This window comes from Vanrija pseudolonga, chromosome 6 (genome assembly GCF_020906515.1).
Source record: "Vanrija pseudolonga chromosome 6, complete sequence".
Taxonomy (NCBI): Eukaryota; Fungi; Basidiomycota; class Tremellomycetes; order Trichosporonales; family Trichosporonaceae; genus Vanrija; species Vanrija pseudolonga.
In genome coordinates, this window is record NC_085854.1 from 796620 (window position 1) to 810691 (window position 14072).

A 14072-nucleotide genomic window follows, 5' to 3' on the forward strand; every position below is an offset into this window, starting at 1 on the left:
TGCATTGCTTGCAGCTTGACGCTTGCCTAGGCGCACTTGCGACAGGAACAAGCTTGCACTACTTTTGATCCGTTACAATCCATCCGACCTGGTCTATTGTGAGTCGTCGTCTCTCGTCTAGGTGCCTCCTTCTGGGTGTTGGCTGGCCAGCCGGCCCACCCGCCGTCGGCCATGTGACGCGCGAGGCAACAACTGGCACCTGCAGGTGCTGCTGCTGCTGCTGCTACGGGCGGCAAAACTGCATACCCCAATGCTCGTTGCTGCTGCTGCTCCATCATCATCATCATCGCAACGAGCAGCACGGCACTGCGGCGACAAAGGGCATCTTTGCCTTCTTGCACACTGCGCGCGCGCACACACACACGCACCGAGCAGCACACCGCCGCCCAGCCCCGCACCACCGCCGCCGCCGCCACCAGCAGCCCCGCCCAGCCCACCCACCAGACCCACCGTTGCTTCGCGCGCTCCCACCCTCCCATAATAATACACACTCCACCTCGCTTCCACCACTGACACACAAATTGCCTCTTAAATAGCATCAGCAGCGACAGAATCAACTTCAACACTACTCTACAACCCACCCACCCATGCCGCCGGCCATCGACATTGTCGGCCGCGCGCCCCTCCTCACCCCACCAGCAGCAGCAGCCACTGGCGCCGACTCGCTCTCCGCCTCGCCGGTCGCTTCGCTGTCGTCAGCAGGCTCGATGAGCGAGGTGTCGAGCGCGCTCGGCGCGACGGGTGGTGTTGGCCGCTCAGCTGCGCCATTCGACGCCCTCTCGCTCAACGCCGCCGCGGCCCGCACGCCGACTTCGCTGCCCGCCGCCGTGACGCCAAGCACCACCTGCGCCGCAGCGCCGCCCGCTCCACACCACCCACAACAGGCACCCTCGCCCTCATCGTGGGCGGCGTGCGTGCGAAAACGCGTCAATGTCGACGTTGACCAAGACGACTTGGCGCAGGCAGGCCCGTCAACAGGCCCAAAGCGCCGCGCTTCGCCTTCAGGCGAACCCATTGCTATTGACCCGACGGCTTCGCCGCCCGCCCGCTCCACCCGTTCCTCGGGCCGACACGGCGCCTCTGCACGCACGCAACAACAGCAACAGCAACACCAGCAGCAGCAGCATTCGCCGCGCTCGCCAAGAACGTCACCACGTGCCACCTCTTCGGCGTCCCCCCGCTCAGTCCACTCGTCGTCCCCACCACACCACCGCCCGGTGCTCCCAATGCCCGCCTCGGCCAGTGCTCCGACGGTCGCCATGGCCCCGAGCTCGGCGACGCCACCCGATCGTCCGCCCCGTGCATTTGGCCCTACATCGTACAATGCGTTCGATTACGCCTTCCCTCCCCAGCGCCAAGATCCAGTACAGGCTGCGCCAGCGCCTGCAGCACCACCAGCTGTTTCTGCACCTCCGCCGGTACCCTCACTCAGCATCAACGGCTGGACCGGTGGCCTCGACCAGAACGGATTCTTTGGAAGGGCCGCAAGACTCGGGAATCGTGTAGGAAGCAGCCACTCGCCTCTAGCCCCCGACGTCATCGACGACTGGGGCTTGTTGACAGAGATGGGTCCAGTCAGTCGCACCGAGCTCAGCTCAGTCACACCCACCGCAACAAGGCCGGTTCCCGCCGCAACCGTCACCATGCCCAGGCCCGCAGACCCAGACCGCATTCGTCGCGATGTGATCCTCAGCATGAGACGCTTGAGAGCCGCGCAACAGGCCCTCGAGGGCGCAGGCTGGGGCTCGGGGGCAGCGCCAGCGGCGGCTAGGCCAGGCGCATCGGTCGACAACACCACGGACCTGCGCTCCCTGGCCCCACTCACCCCAGGAGAGATCGAAGCGTACAGACAAGAGCTCGTCACCATGGGCAACTCGCCCGCCGACATGCGCAGAAGACAGGTCATGCAGGGTAGATTCCTTGCGACCGCATCTTTGTTGCATCCGCTCGCGGCCGCGTCTCGCCTCCCACATGCCCCCAGGGAGCAGCAGCAGCAGTCACAGCAGTCACAGCAGCAGCAGGCACATCTGGCACCGCAGTTGGCCACTGCCTTCTATCCCGAGGCCCTCCCTCAGCGCAACTCCTTCCAGTCGGCGCAGGCGTCGAACCTCCCACAGTCCTCACACTCGTCCCTTATGGAACGCACATCGTCTTTCGGTCGCTCAGCCCAGCCGAACCAGTCCAACCTCTTGGTCTGGCAGCAGCACCGTGCCCAGCGTTTGGCCGAAGCACTCCAGGGCGTGTCGGGAGGGGGTGGCACCGCAGCCAATGCGGTCAGCAACGCCGCCGCACCCAACATCACGGGCTGGGTTATGGACCCGGCATTTGGCTACGCGAGCAACACCACGACTGCCGACAGGTCCGCTACCCAGGGCGACCGCGACAGGTTGAACGCCCTCGGGGTTCTCCCCGCCACAGATTGGCTGTCGCGCCTCGATGGTACGTTTGCGAACAATGACGCGGCGGCAGTCCAGACCCAGGCTCCGTCTGGTCTTGCAGCTCGCAGTGCTACGCGCCATCTCGCCACGCCGGCCGCCGCCCCCGCCCAGCCTGCACCCACTGGATCTCGTCTCTCGGCACGTAACCTCGCCGATTTCCGCCCCCGCGAAGAGCGCGCAGTTCCCACCAATATTGAGGACTGGCGCCGCCGCGTCCAGCCTCTCCCGACGGACACGGCGCCTGACCGCCGCCCTGCCTCTGTCCCTGCGCGCCCACACGTCCGTGACATGTCCGCGCGTATAGACCAGGACGTGACCATGTCGACGCGAGACGAAGCCACTGCCGCTACCCCAGCGACCAGGCCAAGCAACGAGGAAAGGGCCCCTCGCCTCCCCAGTGGCAACCCACTCTTGCGCGCCATTGAAGAGAGCGCCATTCGATCGGAGACCAACAGGTTTGCGGACGCTGCGGCCAACGGTGGCATCGTGCCGATCGACACGACAGAGTCGTTTGACCCCAACTACCGCGTAGACGCGTTCGGCCACCCGCGCCGCAGCGTCGACTTTGACTCGCACGCCCGGCAAAGTCTCGCCGAGCTCGCCCGCCACGCCAATCAGATTTCGGGTCTCGCCATGCCCCCAGTCCCAACACAGACCACCGAACGAACCCGTGAATCGTTCGCGCCTGGCCCGCGCGCTGGCAATAGCTTTGACACTGAATGGCTGCAGGGCGGCGCCTGGGTGCGCAGCGCGCGCCAGCGTCAAATGTTTGCGGCCCAAGTGGATGCCCAAATGAACGCCATTGGCCGCGGCAGTGGCCTCGACGGCGCGCACGCCGAGCCCACAGCCTCGGGCTCGGCGCTCGACCCCCAGTTCTTCAGATCAGGTCCGCCCGTCGGCCTCATCTACCAAACCTCGGCTGGGGGACCTTATCACAGCCATGGCCGCCCTCTCCCTCTGCACGTCAATGCGGGGCCCTCGCTCCACACCAGACGCTTGCTCCCCATGGCCCTTCAGCTGACCATTACGCCCGAGATGGGCCCCAAGGAGCGGCAGCAGGTCGTGTGCCAGATCCTTCGCGTCATGCTCAGAATGGCCCCCGGTCAGCGCCGCAGCCTCGCGGCCAGCTGCCTCCGCCAGGTCAAGTGGTGCGACGTCGAGACGGACAATGCCGACATGGAGCGCGACGAGTGCTGCGCCGTCTGCCAGGACGACTACGAACCCAAGGACGACGTGGCGATCACGCCATGCAAGCACATGTACCATGCGTCTTGTCTCGACGTGAGTGGACGGAGGGTGTGTAGTGGAGCCTCTGCTGACTCTTCCTAGAAATGGCACGCCACCCCCGCTGCCTCTACGTGCCCCATGTGTCGGCGCGACCTCGCGGCGTACGGCGTCCTTGCCAAGGTGACGCCTGAGGGCATCAAGGAGGCCCACAGCCTATGGATGGCCGCCGTGAACGCGGACCCGCCGCTGCCCAACGGCCTCGGTGTCGGCCTGGCGTGATGTCGCAGGCCGTCGAGTGACCCAGCGCCAGCCAGCCCCTAAGCCCCCCAAGCTCCATTCTCACCTTCCCCTACTCCCAATCCATCCCCATAGCCCTTCCCACCTCCACACGCGCGAACCTTGTTGTTGATCACTGCCCATTGTGCCATCCATCTATCTCCGCCACTGCATCTACATACATCCGCTGTCGCATCCATCCACCGTACCACCCAGACTCTCGCCCACACCCACGCGGCTTGTACCCCATGTGATGTATCGTCCACCCCCACAGCAGCCACGAGCGGCGCCACTGACCGGTGCTGACACCCTGCAACTGTCCGCGTCCGTCTCCGTGTCCGCTCTAGCCTCCCCGAGTGGTCCGTCCGTGTCAATCGGCGCGTCATCGACAACTAGCCCGGGTGACATTGACAACTGTGACTAGCCCGCAATACAATCGCGCCCGTCAAGGGATAAACTCGGAAAATCAAACTCGTATAACTTGCCTTTAGTAGTAGCCCCGATTCCAGCGGGGCTAGCAGCAACGACGAGCACATGGGACGCGTGCGGTGCGAACCGACATTCCACACCACCAAAAGGCACCTTGCAGCAGCAATCTGCATCCGGCGCTAGCGTAGCGTGTGTCGTGTCGAGGGTGCTTGCATGTTGCGTGTGTGGCGCTCGCTGTATTCGCACTGCCCGATCAACGGGGTGAGTCGCTCGGCGGTGGTGCTGAGCATGCATGCTTGCTGCTGTCGTGGTGGGCATGGGTGAGTGGTGGGTGCCGAGTGGTGATCGTGCTGGGGTCCGTAGTGTCCGGAAGTGAGTGGTGGCGCTGACCACTGGCCACTGGGCGGGGAGCGCACGCCAAGACGGACCGACCGAGCGAGCGAGTGAGCGAGTGAGCGTCAGCGGGTCGTGCAGACGCTACGCCTGGGCCGTGGCGAGGTTGCGGGGTCTGGGCCCCAGACTGAGGTCCACGCCTGCCTGGGCACACAGCTCGCGTCACGCCACCGGGCGGGCGGTGTTGTGGTGGATCGTGGCACTCGTCCGGTCAGTCAAGTTGGGCAGAGAAGCGTGCCCGCTGTGGGGTTGCTGAGCTGCTGTGTCTCGACTGGGGCTAGAATAGGGCGGCGTTTATCTGGGCTCGACGAATCGGGGGGCTGCAGCGCTGTTGTATGTAGTGGTTGGTCAGTAGCAGCTCGAGCCACGGCTTCTGCCAGACCTCACGTGCCATGAGCCACGCCGCTGCGCGCTATGTACAGTACCAAGTTGCACCGTCAAAGCATGTATGCACCGTGCGAAAGCTACGCTTGTGGTTGAACGCAAGCTCGCATAGCATGACACGCAGCAACACGGTGCGAGGCCCAGGCCATTGCGCCCCCCAGCGCCCCCAGACACCAACAATCTGCTGTGGCGAAATTGGCAGACGCGATGCACTTCTAATGCATGTCCGGAAGGAGTACAGGTTCGAGTCCTGTCAGCAGAGACGGGTGGTTCGAGCCCGGGCGGGGGAGGAGGGGCCGGGGCGAGGATGTCTTTTGCGGTCGACAGTGGGTGTGGGGGGAGGTGGGGGAGTCGTGTGTGTGTGGGGAGGGAGTGATGGGCGGACGGCGTGGGGGAGTTGTGTGTGTGTGGGGAGGAGTGATGGCTGTGCGAGCTGAGGGTTCGCCACGCCGCGCCGTGTGTGTGCACGTCACGACTACGGCTCGCCTGGTGCGAGCGCCTTCCATCACTTGTTTTGTGTGGTGGCGAGGAATCGAGAAGCGTGCCGATGTGCTGCATGTCGCCTTTGTTGTTCTCGCCGCTTCCACAGTGGCGACAGGGCGGATGTCTTCCATGCCTCCCAGCTGCCCTGCTACCTCTTCGCAGGGGTGGGAGCGGGGGACTGATTCATGGGAACATGGGGATCGTGTTCGAGGGACGTATGCTCGCTCGATAGAATCTGGTTGTGGTCGGGCAATATCTGTACATACGGGTTGTCCGCCGAGCTGCACTCGACTGCCACACTCGATCTGTGCCCCGCCGGGGGGAACGACAAGGAGTGGCACCGAGTCCAAGCTCGGCTTCGTTGGAAGCTTGCGAAGCGACAATGGGCGCGTGGTTTAGGAAGCTGCCAGATGCCATGCATTCGAATGAGTTAACTGGGTTCAGCACGAGGTTAGTTGTGTAGCAATGTACCATGGCTGGTGGCCACGTAGAGTGGCACCACATGTGGCTCGTGACAGTTCATCTCTTTATCGCACTGGGTCACTTCTCTGACCGCACGTAGTGGGGTCCTTCAGTCGGTCTTTCCTCCGTCTGAGGAGGGCCGGGACGATGTATCCCCAAGAGCATCTTCCACACCTGAAGGTCCATCGACGCCTAGGCTGCTCATCTCCGGCTCGACGGAGCAGCTACAGCTCAGCTCAGCCACAGCCCCCAACCTCACAGGTGCCGCAGCCCCCCTGTCGGTCGTCACGACCCAGAGCCCGGTACATGAAGCCCCACGAGCGACCCGATCGTGTTGGATCGTGTTGTATTCTGCCCCTCTGGGGACATTTGTGACGCCGCCTCATGTGCTGTTGACACGACTCGCCACACCTCGAAGTGCCACTATGTACATACAAGCCTCCCCAACGCCACGCTCGTGACACTGTGTCCCCATTTCCGTCGGCACATTCTCGTGTCCGAAGGCCATGCCGTTGTGAGTGTTAGTCAGTACCTGCGACGACGTGCTAGCATCGATGCCGCTACATCTTATCGATCCCAGCGCCACGGCACGTCGACTAGCTGCCTTCCAGCCATCTGCTCTGCCGAGTGCCACACCTCCATCCTCGCCCACTCTCTTGTCGTGCGAGTCGGCTCGTGCGTCCCACCACCCGATGGTGGTGCCTGGGTCCCGTATCATTGCAACACTACTGCAGCCTCGCTCCCGGTGATTGCGAGAAAAAACAAGTATGATGCCGTTGCGGAGGTATGTAGCAGCCACAAAACTCAAAACGCGACCCGAACGACACCCGCCACAACTTAGCAAGCACCCCCGAAATCTGCTCCACACACCATCAACCCACAGACCATGCGTCACGCGGTGCCGACATCGACAGAGACCACTGACTCCCGGTGACGAAATCCCGCTGCCAAGTCGACACCACCGACAGCAAGTGCCACGCGCCACATGAAACGCGCGGCAGCGAGCAGCCGCAGCGTAAGAGGCATGCAGCCCGTAGCACTTCCGCTTCGTGCTAGCGCGCCACGACGTGCCGGACACTACAAAGCCGCTACGTGTAAGTACTTGCAGTGGTGAGGTGGGCCCCACCCACCGCTTGCGCGCACTCCCGCGATGAAACGCGCGACACACGCGCTAGTCACCTACAAAGTACCCCACGGGCCCATCGCAATCGAGTGGCGCTGGTCGAGACCACGTCTGATTAGATTGGACCGGACCACGGGTATGCCCACTGTCGTAAGCTGAGCATGCGGTGGGGTGCGGTCGACGTCAGCTGCGAGCACGGTGCACGGCGCCCAATTGCCACGAGGAGACGTCGTTTCCCATGCGATGTGATGGAGCTAGCTGGCCTAGCTGGCAAGCTGGGCTGACGCTCGCCACGAGGCGGATGCCGGCTAGCTTTAGTTGGTCGCTGGTGAGTGAGTGACATGGTGTGCATCGATACGAGCCCTCCGAGTGTCGCTCCGAGTCCAGCGAAGCTAGCGTTGCCATTGGGCGAATGGCGAAATACGGAGCCTCCTGGCGCCCATTCCTCCGGGCCTAGACGCGTCGGATCGGAGGGATCTGATCTCGCAATTGGATCGAGCGTGAGGCCACTTTGATCGGTGGGCAACGGCGCCTCCGCCACGCTCCCCCACGGCTATTCTCGTCTGTCGTCGATTCCAATCTGGGTGCTGATAGACCGCGGCTGCGGCTATGTACCAGCAAGTAAAGTAAGAACTCATTACAACGCGGATTGAAACAGATCAGCGCGGGACGCTGAGACTGAGTGCGTGCGTCTGCGATTGATCGCCGCTGTGAGATGTTGTGAGAGGTGTGTCAGTGTACTCGCTCCAGCCGTGTTAGCAGTGCCTGTCTCTGGTCGTCGTCTCGTGCATACCTGCTGCGAGACATGGCTCGGCGCCGAGGTGTCTCGATCCCGGCGGCCGCGTCCGCAGTCGTGGCTGGCTCCATCAATTGCTAGCTAGTACATACTAGCAGTCTCCCGCGGCCAACTGCGACTCAGACACTCAGTTGGTGTAGGATGGCCGCGGCGCAGTGACCTCGGCTGCGGTTTAACCGCCACAAGGACAGTGTAGCCGACCGCCTCGCATGCTCGTACGAGGGCTGGAGGGAGGGCTGAATGCAAGGCGCGGAGGTTCTATGGGGTTCGCTTGGGGTGGATGTTGTTTGACTGCCACGGCGATAGCCTTGCCCGTGCATTCCCCGGTCCGCGGCGCATGCATGTGGTCACATTACGGCGCGAGGCGCAGCGCCTCACGTTATGTGTTGTGGTTGTTGTCCTTGGCTCTCTGCTTGGCCAACTTGGCCCCGAGGTGCCTTTGTTTGGCGCCGCCCCGCCTCCCCCCGCCTTGTCCTGGTGACTCGGGCTGGCCACGCTTCTGTACCCATGACTAAGCACGACAACTACATACAGTGCCCTCGTAACTGCCCGTTCCTCCTCCGGTGACAAAAACGCAAGTCTGGGCTCGGACAAGGAGAGATCTGATTCTTTATCCCGCGCGGGATGTCTCCGGCCCGGTGAAGCCGGCGTGTGCTCAATTGCTCCTCTTGTTGTTGGTTGGACGTGTGGTACAGAGTGTGTCTCCTCGGAGACTTGTATGCTCCGCAACGCCTCATCCCTCAACGCACACCTGAGGCGCACCGGCGCCTTCTCGTAGCGTACTCCGGCGCGTACGCACACTGTTGTGTGCGTAAGTGCGCTTGCGAGCGTAGACGAGCCGCGCATTCAGATTCCAGGAGACCGTTTCAACATGAACTGGGGGGCCTCGCCGGGTTCCTACCGCTGGTAGAGGTGCCCTTGTTCTCGTAACGGCGCCATGGATCCTGATCCGACAGTTGTATCCGCGGTTCCTAATTACGGAATACCAGGGTAGTAGGGCTTTTTGACAGTTTACGAGAATGAACTGGTTACGAGAGCATGGCATGTAGGTACAATGCTTCACAACGTGTATCTTCCAAGCCACGGCGAGGGCGGCGGCGCGTCGAGGGTGGTGCGACGGCGGGCGAGGCAATTCGAGGGGGTGCACCTCGGCGAGCGGATGTCGGTTGGTCAAGGGGGCGTCAGTTTGTTCCAGTAAGGTTGGCCCCGGAGAGTTATCGTATCGAGAGATCTGTGTCCTTTGTTCCCGCCACGCTCCGCCATGCCGCTGGGGGTGAGGTGTTTCAACGATGTGAACAAGCGCTGCTTCGAGCACGAATGTGGCACAGAAGTGCGTACTGCCGCGGCTGGAAGCCTGGAACACCCTCTGAGCTTGGTGGCCGAGATGTCACACCTAGTGAGATCGATCTCGAATGCCAGACTTGGACAAGTCTGTCAACATCAGTGACACGGGTATGCTGGCCGCAGGCCTCCTGGTAGTGAGCACACCCGCGGATATGGCCGCTCGCCACACTCGCCTCTGCCGGCCGCTCGCTTCCCCCGCTATCGTCGCACTTATCTCAGTGCACGTCGCACTCGCAGCCCGCCAGCCCCGCCGCGTTCGCTTCGGTAGCGATGAGGGGAGGACGTGATGCCCGCCTCGCGGCGTACACGTCAGTCACACGGACCGACGGCCGGGCGGACGGACGGGTGACGGACATGCACAAGCCGAAACGAGACATGGTCTGGGTGGCCGGGCGCCGAAGTAATTATCGGCCACCACTTGCACAGCCGTTGCTGTGGCATATTCGGCGGGTGCGGCCAACAGGACCTTGGCGTCCTCTCTGCGGCGGCGCTGCCTGAACAGCCGTACCCGCCATTCAGCACAGTCAGCCTCCCGTCAAGGTTTATCGCGGCTGCGGCTGCCGTTGCGCGGCGCATCGAGCGAGCGAGCCAGCGAGAGCGTGCGCAGCCGGGGGCGAAGCCCGCCGCGGTGGCCCCGCCGGTGAGGCCGACCCGTCTGCTGCACGCACGCTCTCGGTCTCCGCCTCCGATTCGGCTTTCCCATGCAGGCGCCGTGGCGTCAGCCGCACGCCGGTGGGCACGCGGCCACGAAGACGGCTGTAGGGCGGCTGCAGAGTCGGCTGATGCGGCAGTTGCGGATTTAAAGCGGCAAGTCAGGGCGGAGCGAGCGGAGTCTAACAGTGTCCCCCTGCTGGCTTACTCACCGCTTGGGCTGGGCTGGCTTGGCTGGCGACAGTCACAATTGGACGGGGAGCGTGCAAGGACTGGCTGACGACCAGCGACCAGATCTGGTGACAGGTCGCCGCAGCCACACCGCGTGGCCATTGTCGCGGGAGTGGAGGAGCACAGGGAGGAGGGGAGGAGAAGGGGGCGTGGTGTATGCGGGCGTGCATGGCGGAGGAGGAGGAGCTCTTGGCCAAACAACAACATCAACGAGATGACTTTACAGTTTGCTGGAAGGAGGAACAAGGAACGAGGGCAAACTTTCCAGGACATCGTTACCGTCTGAGCGCCTCTCTTCAGCCCCGCCCGTCCTATCAACGTACTGCGCCGCCTGCTCTGTTCTTTACGTTGAGGAACAAGGGCTCTGAGGCATGCGCAGAGCTACCGCATTCGGGGGCCACCACCCTTAGCACTGTCGGTGCGGTGGGACGAAGAAACAATGGACAGCAGTTAGCAGCAGGTACAGAACGGCACGGGCGCCGAAATTCTAGGACGCAACGAGGCCCGCGGCGTGGCGCTCGACGGCGCTCATCCACTGAATGTCGTTATGGCGCCTGTCGCATCGTGAAACGAGGCCGAGGCAGGTGCTCTTGGGGGTGGGAGGCTGGACTGAGCTGGCGACGTGGCGTGGCGCGGGCTGGTCAGTGACCAGAACGTGTGCACGCCGCAGCCAGTGATGGACAAACAACGCCCAAGAACCCCATCCTATGGCGTTTCTCCGTCAATCCGCTTTTGTGTTGTCCTGCGTCGGTGCAGACGCCGGCGCGCCGCTGGCGCCCGTGGGTGCACCGTGCAGATCGTCATAGTGGGGTATAGCTTGTGCGCCAACGATGCGCCAAGTACGCCAGCTGATCATAGTGATCATCACTACTCGGATGCGAAGACGTTCTTGCACCACTGGCCAGAACGGGTCACGCCACCCAAAGCCCGCTGCATCATCGCGACCCACACGAAGTGGTTGTACCACTCCACTGGACCTCCCTCCCTGGTTTAATTTTGAGTCAGCTTGCATGCCAGTTGCTGCTTATTCGCGTTTATAGTGCGGTACCGGGTGCTCTAGCCAGGGTGCTGTGTGCTCGGTGGGTGGGGTGGGGTGGGGGGGCATGCAGCCTGAGTCGTCGAGCGTTACGCTTGATCGGGTAAGGAGTGGGTCGGAGCGTCGTTGGTGGCCATACCCTGACAGAGGCGTGTCACTCGAGACACGTCTGGCAGCACAGGTGACCAGCCAGATCTCACCATGCACAGAACTCGGGCTTCATGGTAGTCTATCACTTCCAGATCTGGCGCCGCCGCCGCACGAAAAGCGGGAGTGACCCAAACCACATGCTTCCACTCGGTGTCCAGAACAACATGAGCGTCGTCGCGTGGCGTGGCGTCAACTTTGCGACTTTGCCTCCCCGCAGCTCAATAGTTTCGGAGCACCCGGACGCGCGAGTGAGTCGAATACCGACGGCATTGGGAATGTTGGCGCGTGGGGCGTGCCACCCGCCCGCCACCCGTGGCTCGTGCATGGTATGCGGCTCCACAACCCGAGGCCCGAGTTTTATGGATGGCACATGCATGATGATGATGATGATGATGATGATGATGATGATGATGATGATGATGATGATGATGATGATGATGATGATGGGTGTGCGTGCCCGAGGCGGAGGACACCGCCCAAGGAAGGACGTGTCGCCTTTGTGACCTGAGGGAGGGAGGCGCGCCACACGAACAGTCGCAGTGCTGTGTAGCCCAGGGTCAGGTAACGTAACAGCGACAGCTTGTTGAATTGCTTCGCCCAAATGCCTCCTATTCTCCTAGGCACAGTAAGCAGCAGTGAGTCAGACTTGAGCAGCTAGATGCAAAGAAATTTGTTTCTGGTGCTGCTTCTGGCTGCCTCGTGGTACTGCCCGGTGACATACGACTCGCCTCCCTCGGGTTCCCTCACTATCTCACCTCGTGGGCGCTGTTTTGTTATTGCCACGCTCCTCAACGGGCACAACGGCTCCCACCCGAGAGTGGCGAGCACTCCACCAACGCGTGATGGTGTTAATGAATGACCGGATGGCCCTGCGCTTGTTTATTAACTGAGGATGCCACACACGCACGTCTGCTGCGCTGCGCTGCGCAGCATGTACGGCTGTATGGCACTTGCGGCAGTGCCTCAGCGATCGCAACTATGGATGCACAAGGAATGCCACCCCAGTGATCACAAACATGATGCGTGTTGGACAGCCGTGGTGGCGAGTAATTAGCCGTCTTGTCTCTGGCTAGGCTGTGTGTGGCAGGACGATGTGAGGAGCTCAGCTGACGTAGCGTTGCTGTGGCTCGTGCACCAACCCCACGGCTATCCCGGGACCACGGCCTGCTCTCCGACCGACTGCAAGGAGGACACTTCCACCATCACTACAGTTCGGACCGGGGGAGTTCCCGGCTTGGTAAGTCGCCGTGAGGCCGTGAGATCTATGATGCCCATGAATAGGCAGTGCGTGGTCACTTTGATGTTCGGGGAGGGGACGGGGGCTCCCCCGGCCGGCCCGAGCAAACTAGCCAGATGGCAGCACATGCTTCCACATTGCTAGCGTGATAGATAATTGCAACCCCAATGATCCGCCGGAATATCTGGAGCTGCTGGTGCTGCTGTGCTGCTGGTGCTGCAGCATCTGCTGGGTTTGCTGACTGAAAGTGCAGTGCGGGAATAGAGGGCGGCCGAGCCCCCAAACACAGCGACCGAGGGCCGACGCGGGCGGCGGTATGCTTTGTTCGTCACCAGGGGAACAGGAACGGTGTGCGTACGACAGGTGCCTACCCATATCTCCGGATGCTACGTACAGCATGAACAAGCATGTGTCGATGCTGTAAACCTGGACCCTATGGTTCGAGGGGTTCGTGATTCCTACCCTCTGGTCACGTCCGTGGGCCGTTAATGGAGGGATCTGAGGCCCATTCGAGATGTAGTTTTGCGGTACAGCACGGGCATGTCCGTGTGCACGCCGGGAAATGCGCGCGTGCAGGTCGGCAGGCGCCGATGTGCAGTATCTAGATGCCTGCCACGTACCGCTCGCCTTTCACCCTGCTACAGCCGCCACCATTGCGGTCCACGATGAGATCTCGCAGCGTCTGTTGTCGCTGCCGCGGGGCGGTGTTGGTGGTTGGAGTTGATGACGATGGCCAGCGCCACTGCCTCCCGCGCTTTTTGGAGGGTGCGATACCGTGGGGGAGGGAGAGGCGGCGGGCAGGCAGGCAGGCGGGCGGGCGGCGGTGGGCGGGGGGGAAGAGAGAGAGGCGCGCGCCGGACGCGCCGCCGCGCGGGGCGCGCGCGCGCTCGCACGCAGCGGCGGACCGATGTCCAGCCGCCCAGCCACACCACAATAGGATGCGCACAGCGGCACGACAATGGCCTTGAACAGGGTTTATGCGGCTTGCGTTCCCGCTGTAAACCGGTGGCGTCGAGGTAGGATTCGGTTTGTCGCCCTTGGACGTTGCCTCTTACCGCGCGCTACGCTCCTCGCGCGCCATTCACGTAACGGCCCACCTCTTTGTCTGTTGCTGCCCTATTGCGCTTGCTACCTCACCGAAACCCTGGGTCGCATCTTAGGGTCATTCTTTCAAGGTAGTTTGGTTTCGGGTCCTCTTTTTCGTTGGCCTTGTCACTCTGGTCTCGCTCTCTCGTCATCACCTCCCCTGAAGCTTGCCCTGGCCAAACCTTTTTTTTGTTTCTCTATGATCCGGTCCAGGCACCATTCTCTTTTATTTTTTTTCAAGCCCTGGTCCGCCTCGCGCTCCTCTGCGCTGGCCCCGCTCCTGATTCCTGAACCTGACCAAAGAACGAGAAAGAAGGGCAAGAAAA

At 62.4% G+C, this 14072-nt stretch overlaps 1 protein-coding gene and 1 non-coding gene across 3 annotated transcripts; both read left to right on the top strand.

The window, feature by feature from the left end:
* Positions 1 to 19: 19 nt before the first annotated feature.
* gol_1 (Protein goliath) lies at positions 20 to 4192 on the top strand. Of its 2 annotated transcripts, XM_062774631.1 has the most exons (3): positions 20 to 98; positions 537 to 3719; positions 3768 to 4192. In XM_062774631.1, exons 2-3 carry the CDS (start codon positions 588 to 590, stop codon positions 3942 to 3944), a joined length of 3309 nt encoding a protein of 1102 aa, XP_062630615.1. In that variant the 5' UTR covers positions 20 to 98; positions 537 to 587; the 3' UTR covers positions 3945 to 4192. The 2 variants fall into 2 exon arrangements, with proteins under 2 accessions (XP_062630615.1, XP_062630616.1); XM_062774632.1 differs by lacking the exon at positions 20 to 98 and having other exon boundaries at positions 400 to 3719.
* A 1135-nt stretch (positions 4193 to 5327) lies between these two features.
* On the top strand, positions 5328 to 5410 carry LOC62_06G008108. Its single transcript has one exon. It is a non-coding gene; the product is annotated as a tRNA-Arg (tRNA).
* The last annotated feature ends 8662 nt before the right edge of the window (positions 5411 to 14072 follow it).

Bases quoted from the DNA above. Each gene is read 5' to 3' on its own strand.
- gol_1 (XM_062774631.1), top strand. From the start codon at position 588: ATGCCGCCGGCCATCGACATTGTCGGCCGCGCGCCCCTCCTCACCCCA. The intron at 3,720-3,767 runs GTGAGTGGACGG...GACTCTTCCTAG, and splicing joins ACCATGCGTCTTGTCTCGAC to AAATGGCACGCCACCCCCGC.